Source organism: Phoca vitulina, unplaced genomic scaffold, assembly GCF_004348235.1.
Source record: "Phoca vitulina isolate PV1807 unplaced genomic scaffold, GSC_HSeal_1.0 scaffold23, whole genome shotgun sequence".
Lineage (NCBI taxonomy): Eukaryota > Metazoa > Chordata > Mammalia > Carnivora > Phocidae > Phoca > Phoca vitulina.
The window spans coordinates 2,282,372-2,303,785 of NW_022589726.1; the positions used below are offsets into that span (position 1 = coordinate 2,282,372).

Consider the following 21,414-nt stretch of genomic DNA (forward strand, 5'->3'; position numbering starts at 1 on the left):
AAGATCAAAAGACCTTAATGCCAAAGGTAAATATGTCCTGATCAGGATTACCACTTAAAGTTCCTAACCCTTCAAATGATAATCAATTAGGAAGTAATCACTGCATATCTTTACAATGGAAACATTTGAAAAGTTCTGAATTAGATAAAGAACATTGTCACAAATACACTGGAACAAAGAAAAGAAAAAAAATGTATTTTGACTACTTCTCTCTTATAGAGCATCTTGCCTTAATTGACTTTTGGATGCTTAACCTTAATTTACATAACTATCCCTCAGTCTCAGTTTCTTGAAATGAAGCTATTCTGAAAAACCTTCTGATCTCAATATAAGCTATTTTAGCTCTCAAGTTTATGGGAATAGTCACCTTTCTTTTAAAACCGCCTGATTGTCAGTGCTTCTGTCAGCAGTAATCCCTTGCCTAGACTTTAATGAAATGTTCCTCCCTTTCTCTAGGGCTTTGGATTGCTATTTGGCTATAATTCACTCCAGAGTGACCAGTGAAGCCAGTGAGGGAAGCAACTCACTCCCAGAAAAGGATTATTACAGCCATTATTTTGTTCTAAATACAGCTGCTCTGTCTAGAAAATACAAATTATTTATCTTGCTATGTTAATTTCAAATAACCAAGAAAGAGAGAAAGAAGCCTAGAAAGATTGCTCCCTTTCACTGTAGCTACATAGGAAAGTAAGCCACGGGAGAAAATGAAGGCTCATAGTTTTTCAAGCTTGTCATAATCTTCTAAACTCTAGTTGAGAGGAACCGACATCAAACCTTCATCTGAAGTCCTATTGTAATGTAGTAAATCCTGTTGAATCTCCTTTCAAAATATATCAAAATCTGCCCACTTCTCACCATCTCCACTGTCACCACTCTGGTCCAATACAACATTATTTCTCAAATTAATGCAGTGGCTTCTCTCGGCTTTGGCCTTGCCCCCCATCCCGCTCTTCCCCCAACAGTCTGTTCTACATGAGGCAACCAATGTGATCTTGCATTTACAAAAAAAAAAAAAAAAAGAATTTCCTTAGAAGGTTATAAGGTATATTCCCATTATTTCTTTATGTTACTGAAAAAAAAATCGTATTTTATTTGATTCACAAAGCAGCCAAAGCTTGGGTCTTCTCTCCAATGTGGTGAAGATGGTTAAAACAGGAAGAAATTGAAAATTGCTTGTTCACTCAACAAGAATTTATTAAGTGCCTACCTTGGGCCAGGCATTGTTCTAGGCCAAGAGAATGGAGCAGTGAACAGACAAAAATGTCTGCTCTCATAGAGCTTACACTTGGGGTGGGGGTCGTGGGTACTTGGAGACAGATAACAAATAAAACATAAATATATGCTAAGGGAGACAACAAAAAGTGCTATGGAGAAAAGTGAATCAGGGAAAAGAGATAAGAAATAATCAGTAAGGTTGCATTTTAAATAGAAGGGTCACAGAAGACCTCACTGGAAAAGGTGGTATTTCAACTATGCATGTATCTGAAGGAAAAGTGTTCTAGGTTTAGGGAGGAACAAGTGCAAAGACCCAAGATTGGCACATGCTTGGTATGGTGGAGAAACAGCAAGGAAGGCACTGTAGCTGAAACATGGAGAATGAGTAGGAGAGAAGTAGAAGATGAGGTCAGAGTAGCAGCAAGGGGCCAGATCCTCAGGGGTCTTGCAGGACAATGGAAGAGTTCTGGATTCTATTCTACTACTAATGGAAAGCCATTGGAATGTTTGAGCAGGAGAGCAACATCATCAGACAAGTCCAATATCCTTCATAAGAACTCAGTAAATTCAAATATCTCACGTTCTCACACCACCTTTCATTTCGGTTGGACTCTTGACCCAGGCAAGAAAACATGGAGGCTGGAATGAGAGTAGTAACCATGGAAATGGTGACAAGTGGTCAGATTCTGGATATATGTAGAATATGAAACCAAAAATATTTGTTGATGATTTGGACGTATAATACGAGACAAAAAGATTATAGTTCCAGTCTTTTTTACCAAAACAACTTTTGAAGGAATAAAGTTGCCCTTTCCTAAAATAGGAAAGACTACAAAAGAAGGAAGATAGTGGTGTAAGATATGGAGCTCCAATTTGAACATATTAAATTGAGATATTCATTAGGCATCCAAATGTAGACGTCAGATAGTCAGCAGAATGAAGAAGTTTGGAGTGGAGAAGAGAATCAGGCTGGATCTGTATATCTGGAACTCATCAGCATCAACATGTGGTATTTAAAGCCATGAGGCTGGATGAGGTCACCAGCAATGTAGATAGCAAAGAGAAAAGGTCCAAAACCTGAGCCCCAAGATGCTTCAATATGAATTAGCTGGAGAGGGGAAGAAAGGGGAAAACAGACTTGGAAAGAATGGCCAGTGAGCTGGTGAAAAAAAAAAAAAAAACAGGAAAATGTGTTTTCCAGAAAGACAAGAGAAAAATGTGTTTCAAGGGGTTGGAGAGAACAACTGTCAGATGCTGCTGACAGCTCAAGAGGAGGACTGAGAATTGACCATTGGATTTAGCAATGTGGAGGCATAATTGAATTTGACAAGAACAGTTTTAGTACAGTGTTGGGGCAAAAGGCTGATGTAGAGGGCATTCAAGAGACAAAAGAAAGAGAAATTGGCATCAGTGCTGAAAGACAACACTTCCAAACAGTTCAGCTGTAAAAGGAAAGAGAGTAGCTGGAGTGAGTGTGCATGTGTGTGGTTAAGATGAGAGAAACAACACCATATTTTTAATGCTGATGAGGAAAGATCCAATAGAGAAAACTGAAGATTCAGGATTCAGGAGTGAGAAGGGAAAACTGCTGAAGTGATATCCTTGAGCAGGTGAGAAAGGACGGGGTCAAGTGCACAAAGGAGGAGGTGTCCAAAGCTGGAGCAACACTATTTGACCTACAGTAATAGGAAAGAATACAGAGTATATGGCACAAGGCCTAAGCAATGACTACATATAAAAACATTGGAAGGAGTTATTTCCTAACTTAATGGCCAGGTTGTAAGGGCCAACTATCTCCATTGGAAAATGTGCAACAATGCCTTGGAGGACTCTTTATAAATATGCCCTGATTAAATTAAGCACTTTCTAAAATTGCATTTATTTTTGAGATAAGCAATCTTTCTCAAACCCTGATTAAATTCAGTGAAAATATACTTAGGAGTAAATCCAAAGCTGTGAAGATTTGAAATTCTTAAAACTGGAAAAGGAGGAAGGAGGGTAGTAAGCAAATTGAACGTGGAACAATACTGGTTAACTAGCAAAATAATAAAAAACATCTCTTCAACTAGATTTTAAGCTCCTAGTGGAAGAGGCAATTTATTATCATTCCTGAGTACAATGTACATACTAACTACTCAATAAATGCTTGCTGAATTAATTAGTTAATTCAGTCCTGTAGTTGGTTTTTGTTGCATTAAATTCTCCACTCAGTATACCTGTGGTTTTCTAGTTTACAGCAGTAATAATCTCATGCATCATTCCCACTAAAATGCATTGTTTCATTGATTTCTTTCTTCTTTACTGTTCTGTTTGTTTCTTTTTTTGCATTAATGATTAAATATCATAAACACTGAATATCATATATATGTTTTGTTTGTTAGTATAGTCTAGAAGTGTATAGCATGTAATAGCTGCAAAATAGCTTAACAAGAACAGTTAAATGGCCATATTATGGAATAATTAATGAAGGGGAAAATGCCTTGTTAAATTGTGTTAAAATAACTGTAATATATTGGAGTAACTGTGTCTATTTTAATAGGATTTGGTGTTGCTTTACTACAAATGGTTGTTAGAGTGGGGGTTAGGAATATATAAAAAATCTTTTCCATTGAGAGAAACAATAACTGCTCTTTTGGTTTATGAGAAAATCACCATATGAAGGGTTTTTCAGAAATGAATTACCTTTCTAAAATAGGGAGAGACTGTATTTATTTGATTCTAAAGAGGGGAGAAAGGATAGTCACTTAAAGAAACTCTTTTCTCTACAGTACCTGGTAACCCAGAAGGCAAAGTACTGCCTCATCTGTTCCCTTAATAATGTACTAGAATGTTAATCCACAGGGAGAGCCTTACATTAGTTTCCACTAAAAAATCACAGAATTAAACATATCCAGTATAATTCCAAATATTTTTAGGAATTCTGGTTGAAAAAAGCATCTTGGGAGTAAACTGACATTATAAATAATTAGACCAGCCTATATAAAGAAACTCTAGAGATTTTATTTTTAAAAGCAGTATTACTTGGGTCAATAAATATATACAGAGTATTCAATATTTACCTAAACAAAAGCAAGGTAAAAAAAAATAAAGTCATAATTTAAAAAAAAAAATGAAGTCTCAAATAATAACTGAGGTGTAAGATGTAAAGCTAAGATGGAAATAGGATTATATAATTACCATTTCAAATTAGAAACAACAAATATATCCATTGCTTAAAGAAAAAAGATATGGGGTGCCTGGGTGACTCAGTCGGTTAAGCGTCCAACTCTTTCTTTGTTTTTAAGATTTTATTTATTTATTTGACAGAGAGAGAGAGACAGAGGGAACACAAGCAGGGGGAGTGGGAGAGGGAAAAGCAGGCTCCCTGCTGAGTGGGGAGCCTGACACAGGGCTGGATCCCAGGACCCTGGGATCATGACCTGAGCTGAAGGCAGATGCTTAACGACTGAGCCACCCTAAGCATCCAACTCTTGATTTTGGCTGAGGTCATGATCTCTCTCTCTCGCTCTCTCACAAATAAATAAATAAAATCTTTAAAATAATCTAAAAAATAAAGAAAAAGATATATAACCACAGGAAGTGAAATACTTAGCAGTCAATACAAATATTTTATGAAGGAAAAATCTCCAAAGTTTTACTATTTGCAAATAGCCCATTATCATCACCATCATCATCATCATCACCACCACTACAATAAAAAAAATGAATGTATCTGGTGACAGCTTAAAACGTAATCATTCAAGCTAGGCTCTCCTATTCATGAACTTCAATAGGGCCTCTTATCCCATAAGTTATCCCGTAACTTATCCTATTATAGAAAAATAAATAGACTCTATCAACATGATACATAAAGCCCAAGGTATCCATGGGCTTTCCCTAGTACACAAATGTCAAAATGACTTCTCCCTCCTCGGATTGAATGTATTTCTTTTTCAGGACTCAAGTAAAGATAAAGCTTGTTTTTATGTGCATTTCATGCCTATAGCATTGTGCAATGATCCCACATTCTTAACTTAACATGGTACTATATTTTTGCTCCACAAAATTTCGGTGTTTGATTATATTCTCTATTGTGTGAGTCTCTAATCCATTAATTTTAGTAAATACTGTATTCTCTCCTCAACAAAACCACAATCTCCTTGAGGCCAGAAATTCTTGTTACAAAATACCTGTGGCTCTTTCTACAATCACAGCACTGTGCCAAGTAGGTAATGAATTCTTCATAAAAGCAGTGTGCTGAAAAGAAGCAATCAAGCAAACTCCTTTACAAAACTTATTGATTTACAAATTATGAAATAGCAGCAAAAGGAAACTAAAAACTATCTGCCATAATTAATTGAAATATAAATAGGATGAATAACAAAATACTCTAATACAAATCTGAGTCACTTTATCTGCCACCTAATTAACTTATAAAGCAGCTATGATAAAGAAAACATTTAAAATATTCAAATATAGAGTGGAGGATGGGTAAAATAAAAGATGGGGATTAAGGAGTGCATTTGTCATGATGACCACTGGGGGATGTATGGAAGTGTTGAATCACTATATTGTATACCAGAAACTAATATAACACTGTATGTTAATTATACTGGAATTAAAAGAATAAAATAAAATATTCAAATATATCTTCTACTAGTTGATGACATGGTGAGTTATAAAACATGTGCTTCTTTAATTTTTAATGTGTCTCCAAATTCTTTACAAGGACCATATATTACTTTTAACATCAATATGAAATTAACAAAAATAGCTATTACATTATTCCTCTAGCAACCAGATTTTCTAGTTCATTAAGGTGATCCATATTTAATTCTCTGAATTCTCAACATTTCTGGGATCTGTTTCAGCAGAATCTCAGGGCTCTGGAGCCAGACAGCCTGGGCTTGAATTATAAATCCACTAATTCCTGCTGTGTGAACTGAGTACATTACGTAGTCACTTAGTGCCTAAATTTCCTCACCCGGAAAATGAGAAAATAACAGGTACTACTTCAAAAGGCTGTGAAAAAAAAGAGTAAATGGGTTAGAATGTACAAAGTCCTTAAGAGTGGCCCATATTTTGTAAATACAAACCCATTCGTTTTTGTAGCTGTGGTCAATGTTTTTGAGATAAGGGGAAAGATAACTTAATTCTTTATATTTCTACGATAATCTTGTTTTAAAGTAAACCTCCATGCCTCTGAGAGTTCTTGGGAAATTAGGGCACACAGTTATAGAAAGGCTTCCTGTATTGTCTCCTCTAGACTCTATACCTCTCATTATAACCTAACACCAATAAAGAGGAAATCTCTACAAACCTCATACAAATAAGTTTTAATTACCTAATTTAGAGATTTTAAAAACAAATCCTCATACAGTGTACACTGGCTGCCTATTTTGGCTTAAAATGTTAAAGGAATATCTTTGTGCAACAAGGAGAATAGATTACTGTCCTAACAGCAAGCATCAGAATTCCTCTTAGGGAACCATTTTGATAAACTACTTGGAGTGGAAACTCAAATCCTTAAGAGAGGAGCTAGCATGAGATGATGCCACAGTAGAGGAAGTTAAACAATTCAGCATTGGAAATGAAAAACTTGGTGAGACAGAAGCTATTGCAGAATTTATGACAGAACAGCAAAGTGACTTTTAAGGAAAGGAAGATCCAATATTTTATGAGTTTGTTTGGTTTCATTTTGGTTTTTGCAATGTAACACCCTGGCATTCACGCACGCACCTCCCAAGCTTCAGGAGTATCAGGTTAACGGATGGAGAGTTTTCTTACTTGTTCTGATTTTTGGTTTTCTAATGCAAATCAAAGAAAGGCAAGTTCCACGTCTCCCTTGACATGGTTTGGGACAAGAACAGATCTGCCAGCTACCAGTTCAAAGAAACAGCTCTTATCCAGAAGTGAGCAGTACTAGATAGAATGAATACAAATATTTCTCCCTTCCCCTCTATTCCCAGAAGAATAGTCCCCATGAGGAATTTTCAGAAGTGCCAATCTATGGTCTAAACTCACTGACTCTAGTCAGTTTCCCCTCCCAGCCTCACCTCCATTTGTTCCTGAACACACTCATCAGACCTTTGCCCTGAAACTGCTCTTGTCAAGGTCACTATGACATTCACATGGCTAGGACCAGTAAATGGTCAATTCTCAGTTTCCATCCAACTTGACTTTCCACAATTTACCATCTGCTCATCTATCACTAGACACCCAGAAATACTGTAGATACCTGTTTTCTTAGTGTCTCAACCAGGTGCTCCTTCTCTGTAGCCTTTACTGGCTCTTAATGTCCTTAACCTCTAAACACTGGATCAGTCCCTTCTTGTTCCTATTCTCCTTTCTATCTGCTCTCACAGCCCTGGAGAGCCCATCTATATCATCATATGCTGGCAAATGGATATCTCTAGCCAGATTACTCACCCAAACTCCATATCTATAAATTCAACTGTCTATTTGAATTCCTTTCAGACATCAAGGTGCTACTTAAATGTTTAACAGACACATCAGTCTCAAAAATCATCTCCTTCCACAATCATTCTGTCTCAGTAAAAGGTAGTTCCATCCTTCTCATTCTCAAGCCAAAAAAAGCAACAAAAAACAAAAACCCTTGGAGCTGTCCTTGGTCTCTCTCTCTCACATCCCACGTTCTGTTCATCAGCAAATATTTTTGTCTCTGTTTTCAATATATATCAAGAATTGGACCACTTCCAACTACCTCACTGTTAACATCTTAATCTAAGCAACCATCATATTTTGCCTGAATTTTGCTGGAGCCTCTTATCTGTTTTTCATGCTCTGCCCTTTCCCCTCATCAGGGTCTCTCAACCTCAGCACTACTGACATTGGGAGCTAGTATTGTTGGGAAGGCTATATTCAAAACTGACCAATAGATTTCCATCTCACCCAGAAAAAAAAAGAAAGAAAAGAAAAAAGAAAAAGCCAGAGTCCTTACCATGGCCTACTGGCTCTACATGATCTGCTACCCACCCAGTACTCCCTCCTTGACCTCATCTCCCTTCTCACCCACTTACTCACTCTGTTCTAGTCATACTTGCCTACTTGCCTTTTTGTGTCCCTCAAATAGAGCAACAAGCTCCCATCTCCAAGTCTGGACACTTTGTTCCCTCTGCCTATATGCCCATATCCTTGTCCCATAATATCCATTTGGCTTGCTCCTTCACTCCCTTAGGTTCTTTGCTCAAAAGTTCGCTTCCCAATGAATCCTTCTGTATTCACTCATTTTAAAATTTCAGCTCCCTTCCCATGCCTCACCTGCCCCCCACACTACTTATACCTCCATTCTAGCTTTATTTGTAATGGCACTTATCTCCATTTGATATACTACATGTGTTAATAATTGCTTTAATGCCTGTCTCTACTTAACAGAACATAAGCCCCAGAAGGAAAGGGATTTTTGCCTTTTTTATTCACTGCTGTATCCCCATCACATAGAAAAGTACCCACGGGGGGGGCACTCAATAGTGCTTATTAAATAAATGAGGGAAGGAAGAAAGGAGGGAGGGAAAAGAAGAAAAGAAGAATGGAAGGAAAGATAGAAGGGAGAGAGGGTAGAATAGGTCTTGGAAACCACCCTAGGTAGATCTGAAGGGTTCAAGGCAGATGCAGCTGACATCCAGGATACATCTACAAGCACCATTAAGAAAGACTGAGTTGGTTTCCATAGAACTTATTTAATCATTATATACAATGGAAACAGGATTTGTCAAAATGCTTCTGTGCTTAGGAATTTTATGTAAGGAGTATTTAGAAAACATACTCATAAATCCATTAATATATAGATCTAAATATCTATAGATATATAAAATAAGTAGAACTTTAAAAGAAATTTTATAAACTGCCATGGGCTGTGGTAACTCCCCTAGATACATACAAAGGAGTGTGCTGGGGTTAGTCAAATCATTCAATTATATACACCATAAGGAGCTTAACAAGTAATAGTAACAGTGAACAAAGCTCTTTTCTACCAGATGAAAGCCTGCATGGTTCAATTGTGAGTGAAAGAGAGGAACAGAAATGCTTCCTGCTGCAAGCTGACAGTTACATGGAACCCCCTGAAGTTATAAATTGAGTTCCTCTACTAATTACTGGTCTGAAGGGGACAAAGATTCACATTTTATTTCTCTTGCTGAACTTGCAACATAAGCACTTGTGAATTTTACATTAGGGTCAAGCTGGGAAGTTCCCAGCTGGTTTTACCTGGAGTAGAGAGAACAGTGTCACCTCCCATGCAAATGAGGTCAGATAGTCCTTCCTGCCTTGGGTGCCTACCAGGGAGATTTCAGTGTAACAGATTCTAATAGAGAAGTTGATATAGAGGGGAAAAAGAGAAAGAGGGAAAGAAGACAGAACAAAACTAAACTAAATATAGATCCTATCTGAAATACAATTTTGTTTAGAAATTTGAAATCAAATCATATGGATTCTAAGAGCACATATTTCAAGAAGACCTCGGAATTTTGTAATATCATTCCTTAAAATTGTATGCCACACCCATTTTGGTAACAATATCAACTATTCTACCTATTTTCTAAACTACTCATTGTAAGACCAATAAAGCTACACAGCCGGCGGTTACTTTAATAAAATAGGCCCAGTTCTCCAGAGAGAGGAACCTGTGGTTCAAATACCAACACTTTTGATCAGGCAAGCACTTTATTCTTGCCAATGAACAATCACTTTTATGTGGATGCTGATCAAAAATGTTCTTGGGAAGGAAAAAAGATGGTGGGTGAGGAACAAAAGACTGCCATGATGTAATATTTCAAAACAGGTTTTCCGAGAAGGAAAAATAACTTCAGCATTTCTAATGGGTACATGTACCCTTTTTAACTTCCTGGGAAGTCATAGTTCACTCCCCTGTAAAAGTGGGAGCTTCACTCAAATTAGGATCATAAAATTCATTTATTCAATCAACAAGCAACTATTGAACATATCGTCTTTGTAAAAGGAAGAAACATCAGAGTATTCATGGTGAACGTAATCTCCCTTATACAATTTCCCTTCTGCTTTGTTTTTATTCTACTTGCTACAACTGTACTGAAATATGACTGGACAAAAATAATGTGAGGGATAACTAACACATTGTGGTCCAAGATCTGAGAATTAGGACAGAGAAAATAATCAACGAGTGTCTTCTCAGTGTAAAACACGGAAGAGTTCTGGGAGTCATCAAGACTTCGCTTGAAATCCCAGCTCCACCACTTACTAGCTGTCTGAATGAAGGACAGATTCCCTGGATGTCAAGTCCCGTGAGTGGCAAATGTTCTAACAGTACCTACCCATCTAGTACTTCCGAGGATTAAATGAGATGTTGGCAAGCACCCCTCCATAGCACATATTCAATGATTATATCTACTTGAGTTATCTTTTGGAAACCTAAACTTACATAATGCCTTTCTTAATTCCTACGAGGAATTCTTGGCAAGATTTAAGAAACATTAAGTTTTATTTTACCTCTTCAGAAGAAATTATTTTTCATGCTCATCTTCTCTAGAAATATAATTCTTGGAATTTTCATGTCTCAAATAAATGCATGAAGACAAATTTCTACCTTCAAGGATCCCTTCCATTAAAATAACCAAGAAAATACTTACCTAGTTTTGGCAAGGAATAGGGCACTTTAAAGTAGTCTTCATAAAATTCTATTAATCTCTTTGTTATATGGAGAGCATAGTCCCCAGATCCTCTTCTGATAGCATCGGGTCTTGCATATAATCGTACCTAATTAAAAATATATATATGAAAGTTACTTTAGCCTTTTGGTATTCAAATTTTATCTTCTCTGCCTATATGAATCTACACAAATCACTGTGAATACTACAAAAATTAAACAGTATTCTTAGTCATATATCAAAGCACGCTGTGGCTGAAAGAACCAAACTTGAACAATTAAAGTAACCAAGTTGAGCGAGTCACAATTTCCTCACTTTACAAAATGACATAGAGAAGATTTATACACTTTGCATCAAAATAAATATTCAAGTTATCACTTACATGTGCTTGCTAGAGATATGAAGGTACGGTGGATTAGTATAATGGTTCCCTGACTATGCTGTAAGTAGGCAGGATATGGTGGCTCCGCAGGAGAGAAAATTCATGGTTTGTTAAAGATACATTGCATCAAGCTTTGGAAGTATTACCAGGCTGAACAAAATATAATTTATGCTTCCTTCTTTTCTTTGGAACCAACTGTCCTTATTCCCAATATGCAAAGTAAGAAGAGCAATTTTCCATGTACATAAGTGATTGCCACTCTGGAAGTCCGTCCACAACTGCTCCCAGCTTCAAAACCAGTGGAATTATTTCATATTTCTAACACAATTTGGATACTTAATATTGATTTTTAAATCAAGTATTGTATAATATCTAGTCCTTGGCCAAAAAGAAGCCTGAGGCAAATAACACAAACTGAACAAAACTAACAATTGTACAGAAAAGGTTAAAATGAGATTAGTTTTCATAAAGATTTCATAAAGCTATCCAGCATCTTTCTTTCCAAAGGCTAAACCTATTTTTTACAGATGTGGCCCCTAATCCTCATATTAATTCTGTGAATAAGAAATATGCATTTTGTAGAGCAGTGGAAAACACAGCAGCCTGGGAGTTGGGCATTAGTCCTGCTCTGCCACTAAGCAAGCTGGGTGATATTAAACAAATTACTTAACCTCTTTGGGCTTCAAATGTTCTCACTTATAAAATGAAGGTGTCGACTAAAGTGCTTTTAAGTTCTAAAATGCATTACTTCCAATCCCATTTTACAGATAAAGGAGTTTGTGTTCTTTTCATATCACTAAAAAAATAAAATAAATGGTTTACTCAGTATGTGGAAATGGATATTTATATTCAACAGGAAGACAAAAGAAAGCTGTACTCAATCATATAAAAATTGATTATACAATTAATTCTGCTATCCTTGCTTAAGGAGAGAGAGCAGAGATGTATATAAATAAAAAGAGTAGAAAGTTAAGAAAAATGCATTCTGACTTGATGTTAGAAAGACCTGTAATTCAATAGATATTTACTAAATTCAATAACAATTATTTACTGAAATAGTGAAGCTACTTCTTACCCAACAACCAAATCAAATACCAAATTTAGTTCACAGTCACTTACAGTTTTAGTTGGCAGTAATATGAAACCAAAAACTATCAGGAGCTACCAGCTGCAACAGCAGAACTTAACATTCTTAGAGAGAGTGTGGATATGATTCCTGACCCTCACACTACCTGATTATAAACATGCACTGTCTTAAATAAAGTTCCCAAGAAGCAAACCCTAAGGAAAGGGTGAGCGTGCAAGTGATTCACTAAGAAAGTGTTCTTAGGAGAAACCTACAAAAGAGCAAGGCAAGCAAGATAGAAGCCAAGCAAGGTTGCATGCAATTTCAGGCAAAGTCCTGGCCTTAGCCTGATCCCACAGGGAGCTCTAGAGTATAAACTGCACTTGGAAGTCTGCACTGCACTGAGGCATGACAGCTAGACCTCCATATTCTTGCATCTCAGCCATTGGATACTGGTTACCAAGGGGAAGGCATAAAATCCCAAGGACTTCTTGTTCTTGGAGCATCTAGGTGATGCCAGCTCCAGTGGCCCAAAGATAGTCCTTTGAAAAGATTTTAGGTGTGAGCTACTAGGAGCAAAGCAATGAAAAGCTGGGGGATAGGCACATCAAACAGGAAAGGAGATCTGGTCTGTGCATCATCAATAAACACCACAGACAATAATCATTCACTCATGCAGTCATTCAACAAATATTTATTTGGCATCTAACTTGTACCAGGTCCTGGACTAGGGATTTTTAATTTAGTGAGAAGACATGTTTTCTAACCAGAGATTGTACAAAGGATTTTGAGGAAAAACACAATGAAGGTGTAGTCCCCATTCTCAAAGAGTTTCCCATGTACTTGGTAGGTTAGATAATAACAGATAATGATATATGCCATATGAATGGTAAACTAAAATAACAAATGTATTCTGAGGAAGAATGGATAGCTTTCAGGAGGCTCAGAGGTAAAGTAAATAGTAAGTTCATGTTGAAACTATAACCAGGACCACTGCTAAATGAGGCATCAAAAGGTCGCTGATTTTATTTCTACAAAGCATCATTGATTTTGGTAGAAATACAGCCATTCCTGTCAATCAGCTCTACCAGTTGGTCAACCTATCTGTAGGCGCAGACAAGAGAAACACAATTAAATCAATCTGGTTGTCAACATTTGATGGAAATAATCCAATCTGAATGAGAAGATAAAACATATACGGGCTCAGCACAGTGACTGCATTTGCTCCACTCAAACATGTGTTGTGTGCCTCTTGTGCGCCAGGCGTTGCACTAAGGAAGAGAAATGGAACATACAAACTCCTACCACACAATGGACAAGACATTCACACCTACTACTCTTCAAAGGTTCATAGTATGTGGAAAACAAACAAATCCACAACAAAAATATAATGTGAACAATGTAACAATGTAAGGCTCCCTGCCTTCCCCCCATTATAAAGAATTAACGGACTGTTCCTACACGAGGCCAAGCCCCCCACACTCTATCTCTTCTTGCCTTTTCGAACGTCATGCCGAAACTTCTCTCCTTTATCTCCCACATCACCATACTCATGGATTGGAAGAACAAATATTGCTAAAATGTCTATACTACCCATAAGAGACTCTTAATCATAGGAAACAAACTGAGGGTTGCTGAAGGGAAGGGGGGTGGAGGGATGAGGTAACATGGTGATGGACACTGGGAAGGGTATGTGTTGTAATGAGCACTGGGTATTATGTAAGACTGATGAATCACAGACCTGTACCCCTGAAACAAATAATACGTGATATGTTAATTTTAAAAAAAGAATCTAAATCCAGAAAATAGAAGGAAAATTTTTAAAAAAGAACATTTATGTGAAAGCGTTTTAATGATTAGTCAATACTAAGAAATATTAATCTATTAAAGGAAACTAACCCAACAATGTCATCATAGGCAATGCCATCACAGGTGTTTCCCTGGCTACATAATTTTCCATTTGTCACAGGCACAATTTTTAACATTAATATTTGTAATAGCCACAAGGTACCAAAGCTATTATTTATCATAATAAACTTTCAGCTTTTCCAAGTCTGAAGAAAATGTCTATACTACCCAAAGCAATCTACACATTTAATGCAATCCCTATAAAAATAACAACAGCATTTTTCACAGAGCTTGAACAAGCAATCTGAGGGCTCCTGGGTGGCTCAGTTGGTTGAGTGACTGCCTTCGGCTCAGATCATGATCCTGGAGTCCCAGGATCGAGTCTCACATCAGGCTCCCTGCTCAGCGGGGAGTCTGTTTCTCCCTCTGACCCTTCCTCCTCTCGTGCTCTCTCTCTCTCAAATAAATAAATAAATAAATATTTTTTTAAAAATCAATCCTAAAATTTGTATGAAATCACAAAAGACCCTGAATAGCCAAAGCAGCTTTGAAAAAGAAAAGCAAAGCGGGAAGCATCATAATTCTGGACTTCAAGTTATATTACAAAGCTGTAGTGATCAAAACAGTATGGGACTGGCACAAAAGTAGACACAGGGATCAATAAAACAGAACAGAAACCCCAGAACTGAACCCACAACATATGGTCAATTAATCTTTGACTAAGCAGGAAAGAATATCCAATGGGAAAAAATCTCTTCAAAAAATGGTGCTGGGGAAAACTGAACAGCAACATGAAAAAGAATGAAACTGGACCACTTTCTTACACCATATACAAAAATAAATTCAAAATGGATGAAAGACCTAAATATGAGACAGGAAACCATTAAAATCCTAGAGGAGAACACGGGCAGTAACCTCTTTGACATTAGCGGTAGCAACTTCTTACTAGATATGTCTCCTAAAGCAAGGGAAACAAAGGCAAAAATAAATTGTTGGGACTTCATCAAAATAAAAAGCTCTGCACAGTGAAGGAAACAATCAGTAAAACTAAAAGACAACCTACGGAATGGGAGAAGATATTTGCAAATGACATATCTGATAAAAGGTTAGTATCCAGAATATACAAAAAATTTATAAAGTTCAACACCCAAAAACCAAATAATCCAAATAAAAATGGCAGAAGACAGGGCGCCTGGGTGGCTCAGTTGGTTAAGCGACTGCCTTCGGCTCAGGTCATGATCCTGGAGTCCCGGGATCGAGTCCCGCATCGGGCTCCCTGCTCGGCAGGGGGTCTGCTTCTCCCTCTGACCCTCCCCCCTCTCATGTGCTCTCTCTCTCCTCTCATCCTCTCTCTCAAATAAATAAATAAAATCTTAAAAAAAAAAAAAAAAAAAAAATGGCAGAAGACATGAACAGACATTTTTCCAAAGATGGAATAGATGGCCAACAGACACATGAAAAGATGTCCAACACCACTCATTGTCAGGGAAATACAAATCAAACTACAATGAGATATCACCTCACACCTGTCAGAATGGCTAAAATCAACAACACAAGAAACAATAGGTGTTGGCAAGGATGTGGAGAAAGGGGAACCCTCTTGCACTGTTGGTGGGAATGCAAACTGGTGCGGCTACTCTGGAAAACAGTATGGAGATTTCTCAGAAAGTTAAAAACAGAATTACCCTATGATCCAGCAATTGCACTATAAGTATTTACCCAAAGAATGCAAAAATGCTAATTCAAAGGGATACAGCATCCTGATGCTTACAGCAGCATTATCTACAATAGTCAAATTATGGAACCAGCCCAAGCGTCCACTGACTGATGAATGGATAAAGAAGATGTGATACACACACACACACACACACACACACACACACACACACACACACCGGAATATTACTCAACCATCAAAAAGAATGAAATCTTACCATCTGCAATGACATGGATGGAGCTAGAGTATTATGTTAAGTGATATAAGTCAGTCAGAGAAAAACAAATACCATATGATTTCACTCACATGTAGAATTTAAGAAACAAAACAAATGAGCAAAGGGAAAAAGAGAGAGAGACACAAACCAAGAAACAGACAATTATAGAGAACAAACTGATGGTTACTAGAGGGGAGGTGGGGGGGGCATGTATTAAATAGGTGATGGGGATTACTGGTCTAGTGCTCTCTTGCCACCCTGTGATTGGTGCAAGCCAAGAACCCTTAACTAGAAGAAATTGTATTGTCTTGTAAGATCTGAACCCAAACACACTGAGGCCACACATCAAGGTGGTGACTAGTCTAACCCGTGCTAACATTAGGGCACAACCTGTTGGATAGTTTTAGCTTCCTGTGAACACTTGTAACCACTGCTTTAATCACTTCCCACCTCTTGCCAACAGCTGCTGCTGTGATCTGTCCTTACTTGTGAGCTTTTCCATGGTATGCCAAGAGCTGGCATTTTTTAGTGGACTTTGATGTTTTGTAATTGAGAGCTCATTTCAAAAGCAGAAAAAGGCAAAAAAAAAAAAAAATTAAAGCAAGGAAAAGTGTCACTGAAACAAAGAAAAAAAACAGATTATATCACTGCAGTGTAGATGATGAGTTAGAAGGGAATAGGAAAAGTAGAAGGAAATGAGTTAGACTATTGTAGAAGTCCTAGTTAAAGATGATTATGGTTTGGACTAGAGAGACAGCAGGAGGGATGCAGAAAAAATGGATGGATTTATTCAACTAGTCCTAACATTCTATCTAAAAGTTCTTTAGTTACCAAGTAAAGTCAATTGTAGTCACATTCTCACATAAGGACAATCATTCACCTTGTCTATACCCATCCCACACCAGTGCCCTATTGGAACAAATGACATCCAGTTGAAGGATGGGGGGAATAGTTTAAAATATGTCATCAACTGGATAATTCTTGTGTGGTTAGTCAGAAGTTTACTGTACAATAATTCATTTTATATGTGAAAAAAATCACAGTTGTTTTCTTCTTTTAGAAGAACAAAGTTCTACTTAATCATAACATAGAAACTAAGTCTTCATAAATATAGCTATCACTCAAGAGCAATGAAATATAATTTTATTACACCTGCTTATTTGCATTTTCTGATATTCCATGAAAAGAGCCCAGCTCTAAAAATGTAAATCGCTTACCAGGGTTTTTCTCTCCCTCTGCATAGCTTCTTCCAACAACCAGTATAAACCCAACTGCCCATTTAGCCCAGTGGAAAGGACACGACACTAGGAACATGCAGGTATGTGAAACTCAGCTTTCTCCCTAACTACTTCTGTCCATTTGTGAAAGTCAGTTAACTTTTCCAGGTCTTTGCTCAAAGTTCCTTCCAGGGATAATAGTTTATCATTACCTATATACATTATGCCTGAGAGATTGGTATATCTCAATTCTTCTCATCTACTCCCCTTATTTTGAGAATAAAATAATAAAAGGGTTTTCTTTATCTTCACAGGGCTTTAGTCCTTTGCATTTTCCACTTCCCCTGGAAATACATACATACCAACTGCTCAGCTAACATCCTTTACTCTTGATCGTACCTCTTTTTTTTCCCACTAACTGCCCATGAGCTTGGTACTGATTAGACAGAAATAACTTTAGTAACCAATATGGAATAGAAGAAGCTGGCTTTTGAAAAATATTCTTACGATGTAGTAATACATCATAGTAATGAACTAAGGTATAGGAGTTACCTAATTTTGATCTCTTAGAACACTTGAATGCCCAAAATAGGTGTTCCTAAGGGGGTATCTATTGCACCCAGCAGCCTTTACCTAGTAGTTTCATGGACTCTCTATATTTAAAGTATATTTGTTTCATCTTTTTATAGGATTTTAAGTATTTTAATCATTGAAGGGGAAAAATGCTAAAGACAGTTATCTCAAATTCGTTTGTCACAAAAATAGTGATGGCAATTAAGTCTCAACTATCCTGACAACTAAGAGTGGCTGCTTAGAGGACACGTTGGGATGAACTCTGAGGCCACATCTGCAGCTGGCAGGAGAAAGTGCCATGATCTGTGAAATGCCATCTGGGCTCATAAGGGTAGGAGAAGAGGAGAAGAAGCTGGTGTCAGCTTTTGCCATTATTAAGATAGAATATCCTTTGGAAGGGAGTCATAATGCAAGGGAACTTTAGAGAAGTTCAAATTGACTCTGTCTCTGAGAGCTGTGCAATTTATAATAAGAACATCAAAGACTAATTAAGGATTTCATCAATGGGACATTTATTTATTCAGTTAATATTTAATGAGCATCTCTTAATGGCCAAGCCACCGCTCACATGCTGAGTGTCCAAAGGTAAGCAAAAGAGAGATGGTCCCTTTTTTCAAGGAGCTTACAGTCCAGTGGGGAGATATAGCAACAAAGTCTTATAATTGAGAATAATAAAGTGGATCTAATTTACAGTGGCTCTTCAGAGAAGTCCTCTCCACAGAGATGGTGATGAGCAGAACAGGGACAGAGCACCATGGAAGTACAGGAAAGCAAGCAATTGTTTAAATTCTTAAATGAAAGATGAATAACGTTCATCTTTCATTGTAGCAAAGATTTCAAAGGAAAGGTAAAAATACATATACAATTTTAATGTAATGCAAAAAATGTAAGCAAACAGATGCAATTGTCAGAAATATTTTAAAATCATATGCTAAGTAATTCTTCAGACTTTCTTCTAATAATTTTAAATAATTCATACATTTTCTCGTTTACCTTTATTTTTTTAAAGACTTTATTTCTTTATTTGACAGAGAGAAACACAGCGAGAGAGGGAACACAAGCAGGGGGAGTGCGAGAGGGAGAAGCAGGCTTCCCACTGAGCAGGGAGCCCGATGTGGGACTCGATCCCAGGACCCCGAGATCATGACCTGAGCTGAAGGCAGACGCTTAATCACTGAGCCACCCAGGCGTCCCTCGTTTATCTTTAAAAAACACCTGTAGAATAAGCATGGACTTAGCAGTACATTGATTTTGTAGATGAAAAATTTGAAGAGGTTTTTTATAGTCATAGAATCACGTTAAAGGACAATGAAACTAAATCTCTCTGTGTATAAGCCTTTCTTCTAGATTGTTTTAATTATTTGTTGTGTTAAAAGTGAATTGTAGTAGTTGCTATATAATTATGTGAAACAGTGTGTAGTTATGCCATACAGCAGAGAAGAAAAGAGAAAACATTTACAACAGTAGTACACCTGCTAAATAAGGACGTGAATAACACTTTCTCTGATTGGACATTTGTAATTTGGTGCATTAAAATAAACAAACTTTCTGGTTTGCCAGAGTTAACCTCTGAGAAAATTTCGCATGGCAGGAATACACTAGGAACTTTGGAAGACACAGTCATTATCTCATGGCTTTAAAATATCACTACAGTCACGATAATAAGTTTACTTTTCCTTCCACCTAACTGAAAAATCCATCCCCTTTCTTTAATAACCACAGAACGACGATGTTGCTGTCAGTAAATTCTCAGCCAATAAAGCTGAATTAATTCGCCTCTGTGAATATAATTTGATTTGGGGGTTCTTCATACAAATCAGTAAAACAGAACAAGCCAGGGAAAAGGGAGCAGGTGCTTTTGGCACTAAGTAGAAGACAAATATATTGATACCAAGAGGAAAAGATCTTGTAAACAAGAAACTAAAAACCCAAGAGTATTCGTCTTATTTAAAATTCAGAAGGTAACTTTTTCTTTTTTTTTTTTTTTTTTTTTTTTTTTTTTTGTGAAGCAAAAGGGAAATCAATACACACAAAATTCTGACAGAAACAAGGAATCAGTGCTCAGATGCACAAGCCAATAAACGTAAAGAGGAGGCGGGGAGGGGCCTGGGGAAGGGGCTGGGCTGGCTACCGCAGACAGTGCGGGCCCAGGAGACAGGGACTTGGGAAGCCCGGGCATCTCAAGTGAAGAGTCTTGGTTGCTGCTCTGAGCCACTGAGAGCCACTTCAGGGTCTGAAGCAGAGTAACATGACTGGTAAAGACAAAGGGAGATGATTGAGGCAACAGAATTTAAGATGTATCGAGGAAGGGAGGCTCATGAGTAGAAAATCACATTACAAGTGAAAAATTTGTTCTGTAGCTTTAATAGCAAGAACAGCCAGTAATAGGCAGCCTCCATCACCGGAGTCAAACAACTCATTCTGGGAAGGAGGAGAATTTAGAATTGGGGATGGAGAGGTAGTAAAATCCCAGTACCGTACTAGGAATGAGGCACATGATCATAGCAACACCACAACTATTTCAAAACCTACCATTCTAACAGAACACGCCCCAGAAACAAATACTAGAGCCTCTCCGGGAGTCTCCCCGTGGAATGCATGCCACAGATCCCAGGGGCAGATATTCTGAGAACAAGTACTAAAACATCACGAGTGAGGCCAAACACCAGCCTTATACTCAAATCCATTTCATATCAAATATTGTCATAAGGAGACTCCAGAATACCATCAATGGTCAGGGTGCTCTGAGGGCCTGTCCCTACTTGTATCTTCCTCCCTCCACCTTCAGAGCGTTTTACTAAGGATTCTGAGACAGGTTTGCGACATATATGCGGTTCCTTTTGGACCCAGTGACCTTTACTCTATATGTTCATCGGCTATTTGAGGTCATCTCTCAACAGGACAACAAGTCCTTTAAGTATTGTGTCCATCTTTTCAATTTCTCCTTTCACTCCTTACTGTGTCTAATACAGGGCCATTCACCCAGTAGGGACTAACAACATGTGGCTGACTCCCATAAAATGGCAATAAACTTTGCAGGTCCTTGTCCACTCCAGCACTAAAATGCTGTTATAATAGACTGATTACACCTTCCAACTGCATTTTGCTTCAGGCAAGGAAATTAGCACTGTGGCAATCTGTATAGTCTCTTGTAAATCACTTCGCATTTATTTACTAAGCACAGTATTTACTAGTTCACGATGGAGCTTACAAGTTCAACTTACTTACGGATACTTAAGGAAAGGACACGGCTTAGCCATATTCACACTGCTGTTGCTACATTTTTCTAATATATATGCGGTAGGCTAAATAACGGCCCCCAAAACACCATGCCCCAATCTTTAGAACCTGTGAACGTTACCTAAGGGGACTTTACAGTTGTGATCAATTAAGAATTCTGGGATGACAGCAATTGCACTACTGGGTATTTACCCCAAAGATACAAAAGTAGGGACCCGAAAGGCTACATGCACCCCGATGTTTATAGCAGCAATGTCCACAATAGCCAAAGTGTGGAAAGAGCCAAGATGTCCATCAACAGATGAATGGCTAAAGAAGA

General features: G+C 37.6%; 1 protein-coding gene across 2 annotated transcripts in view; it reads right to left on the minus strand.

Moving 5' to 3' along the window:
- The window catches only part of TRHDE (thyrotropin releasing hormone degrading enzyme), a 371,263-nt gene that overhangs the window by 250,675 nt on the left and 99,174 nt on the right, over positions 1 to 21,414 (minus strand). For both annotated transcript variants that reach the window (XM_032420460.1, XM_032420459.1), the window contains exon 3: positions 10,818 to 10,944. In XM_032420460.1, the coding sequence (XP_032276351.1) occupies positions 10,818 to 10,944 (127 nt within the window). The remainder of the gene's footprint in view (positions 1 to 10,817; positions 10,945 to 21,414) is intronic.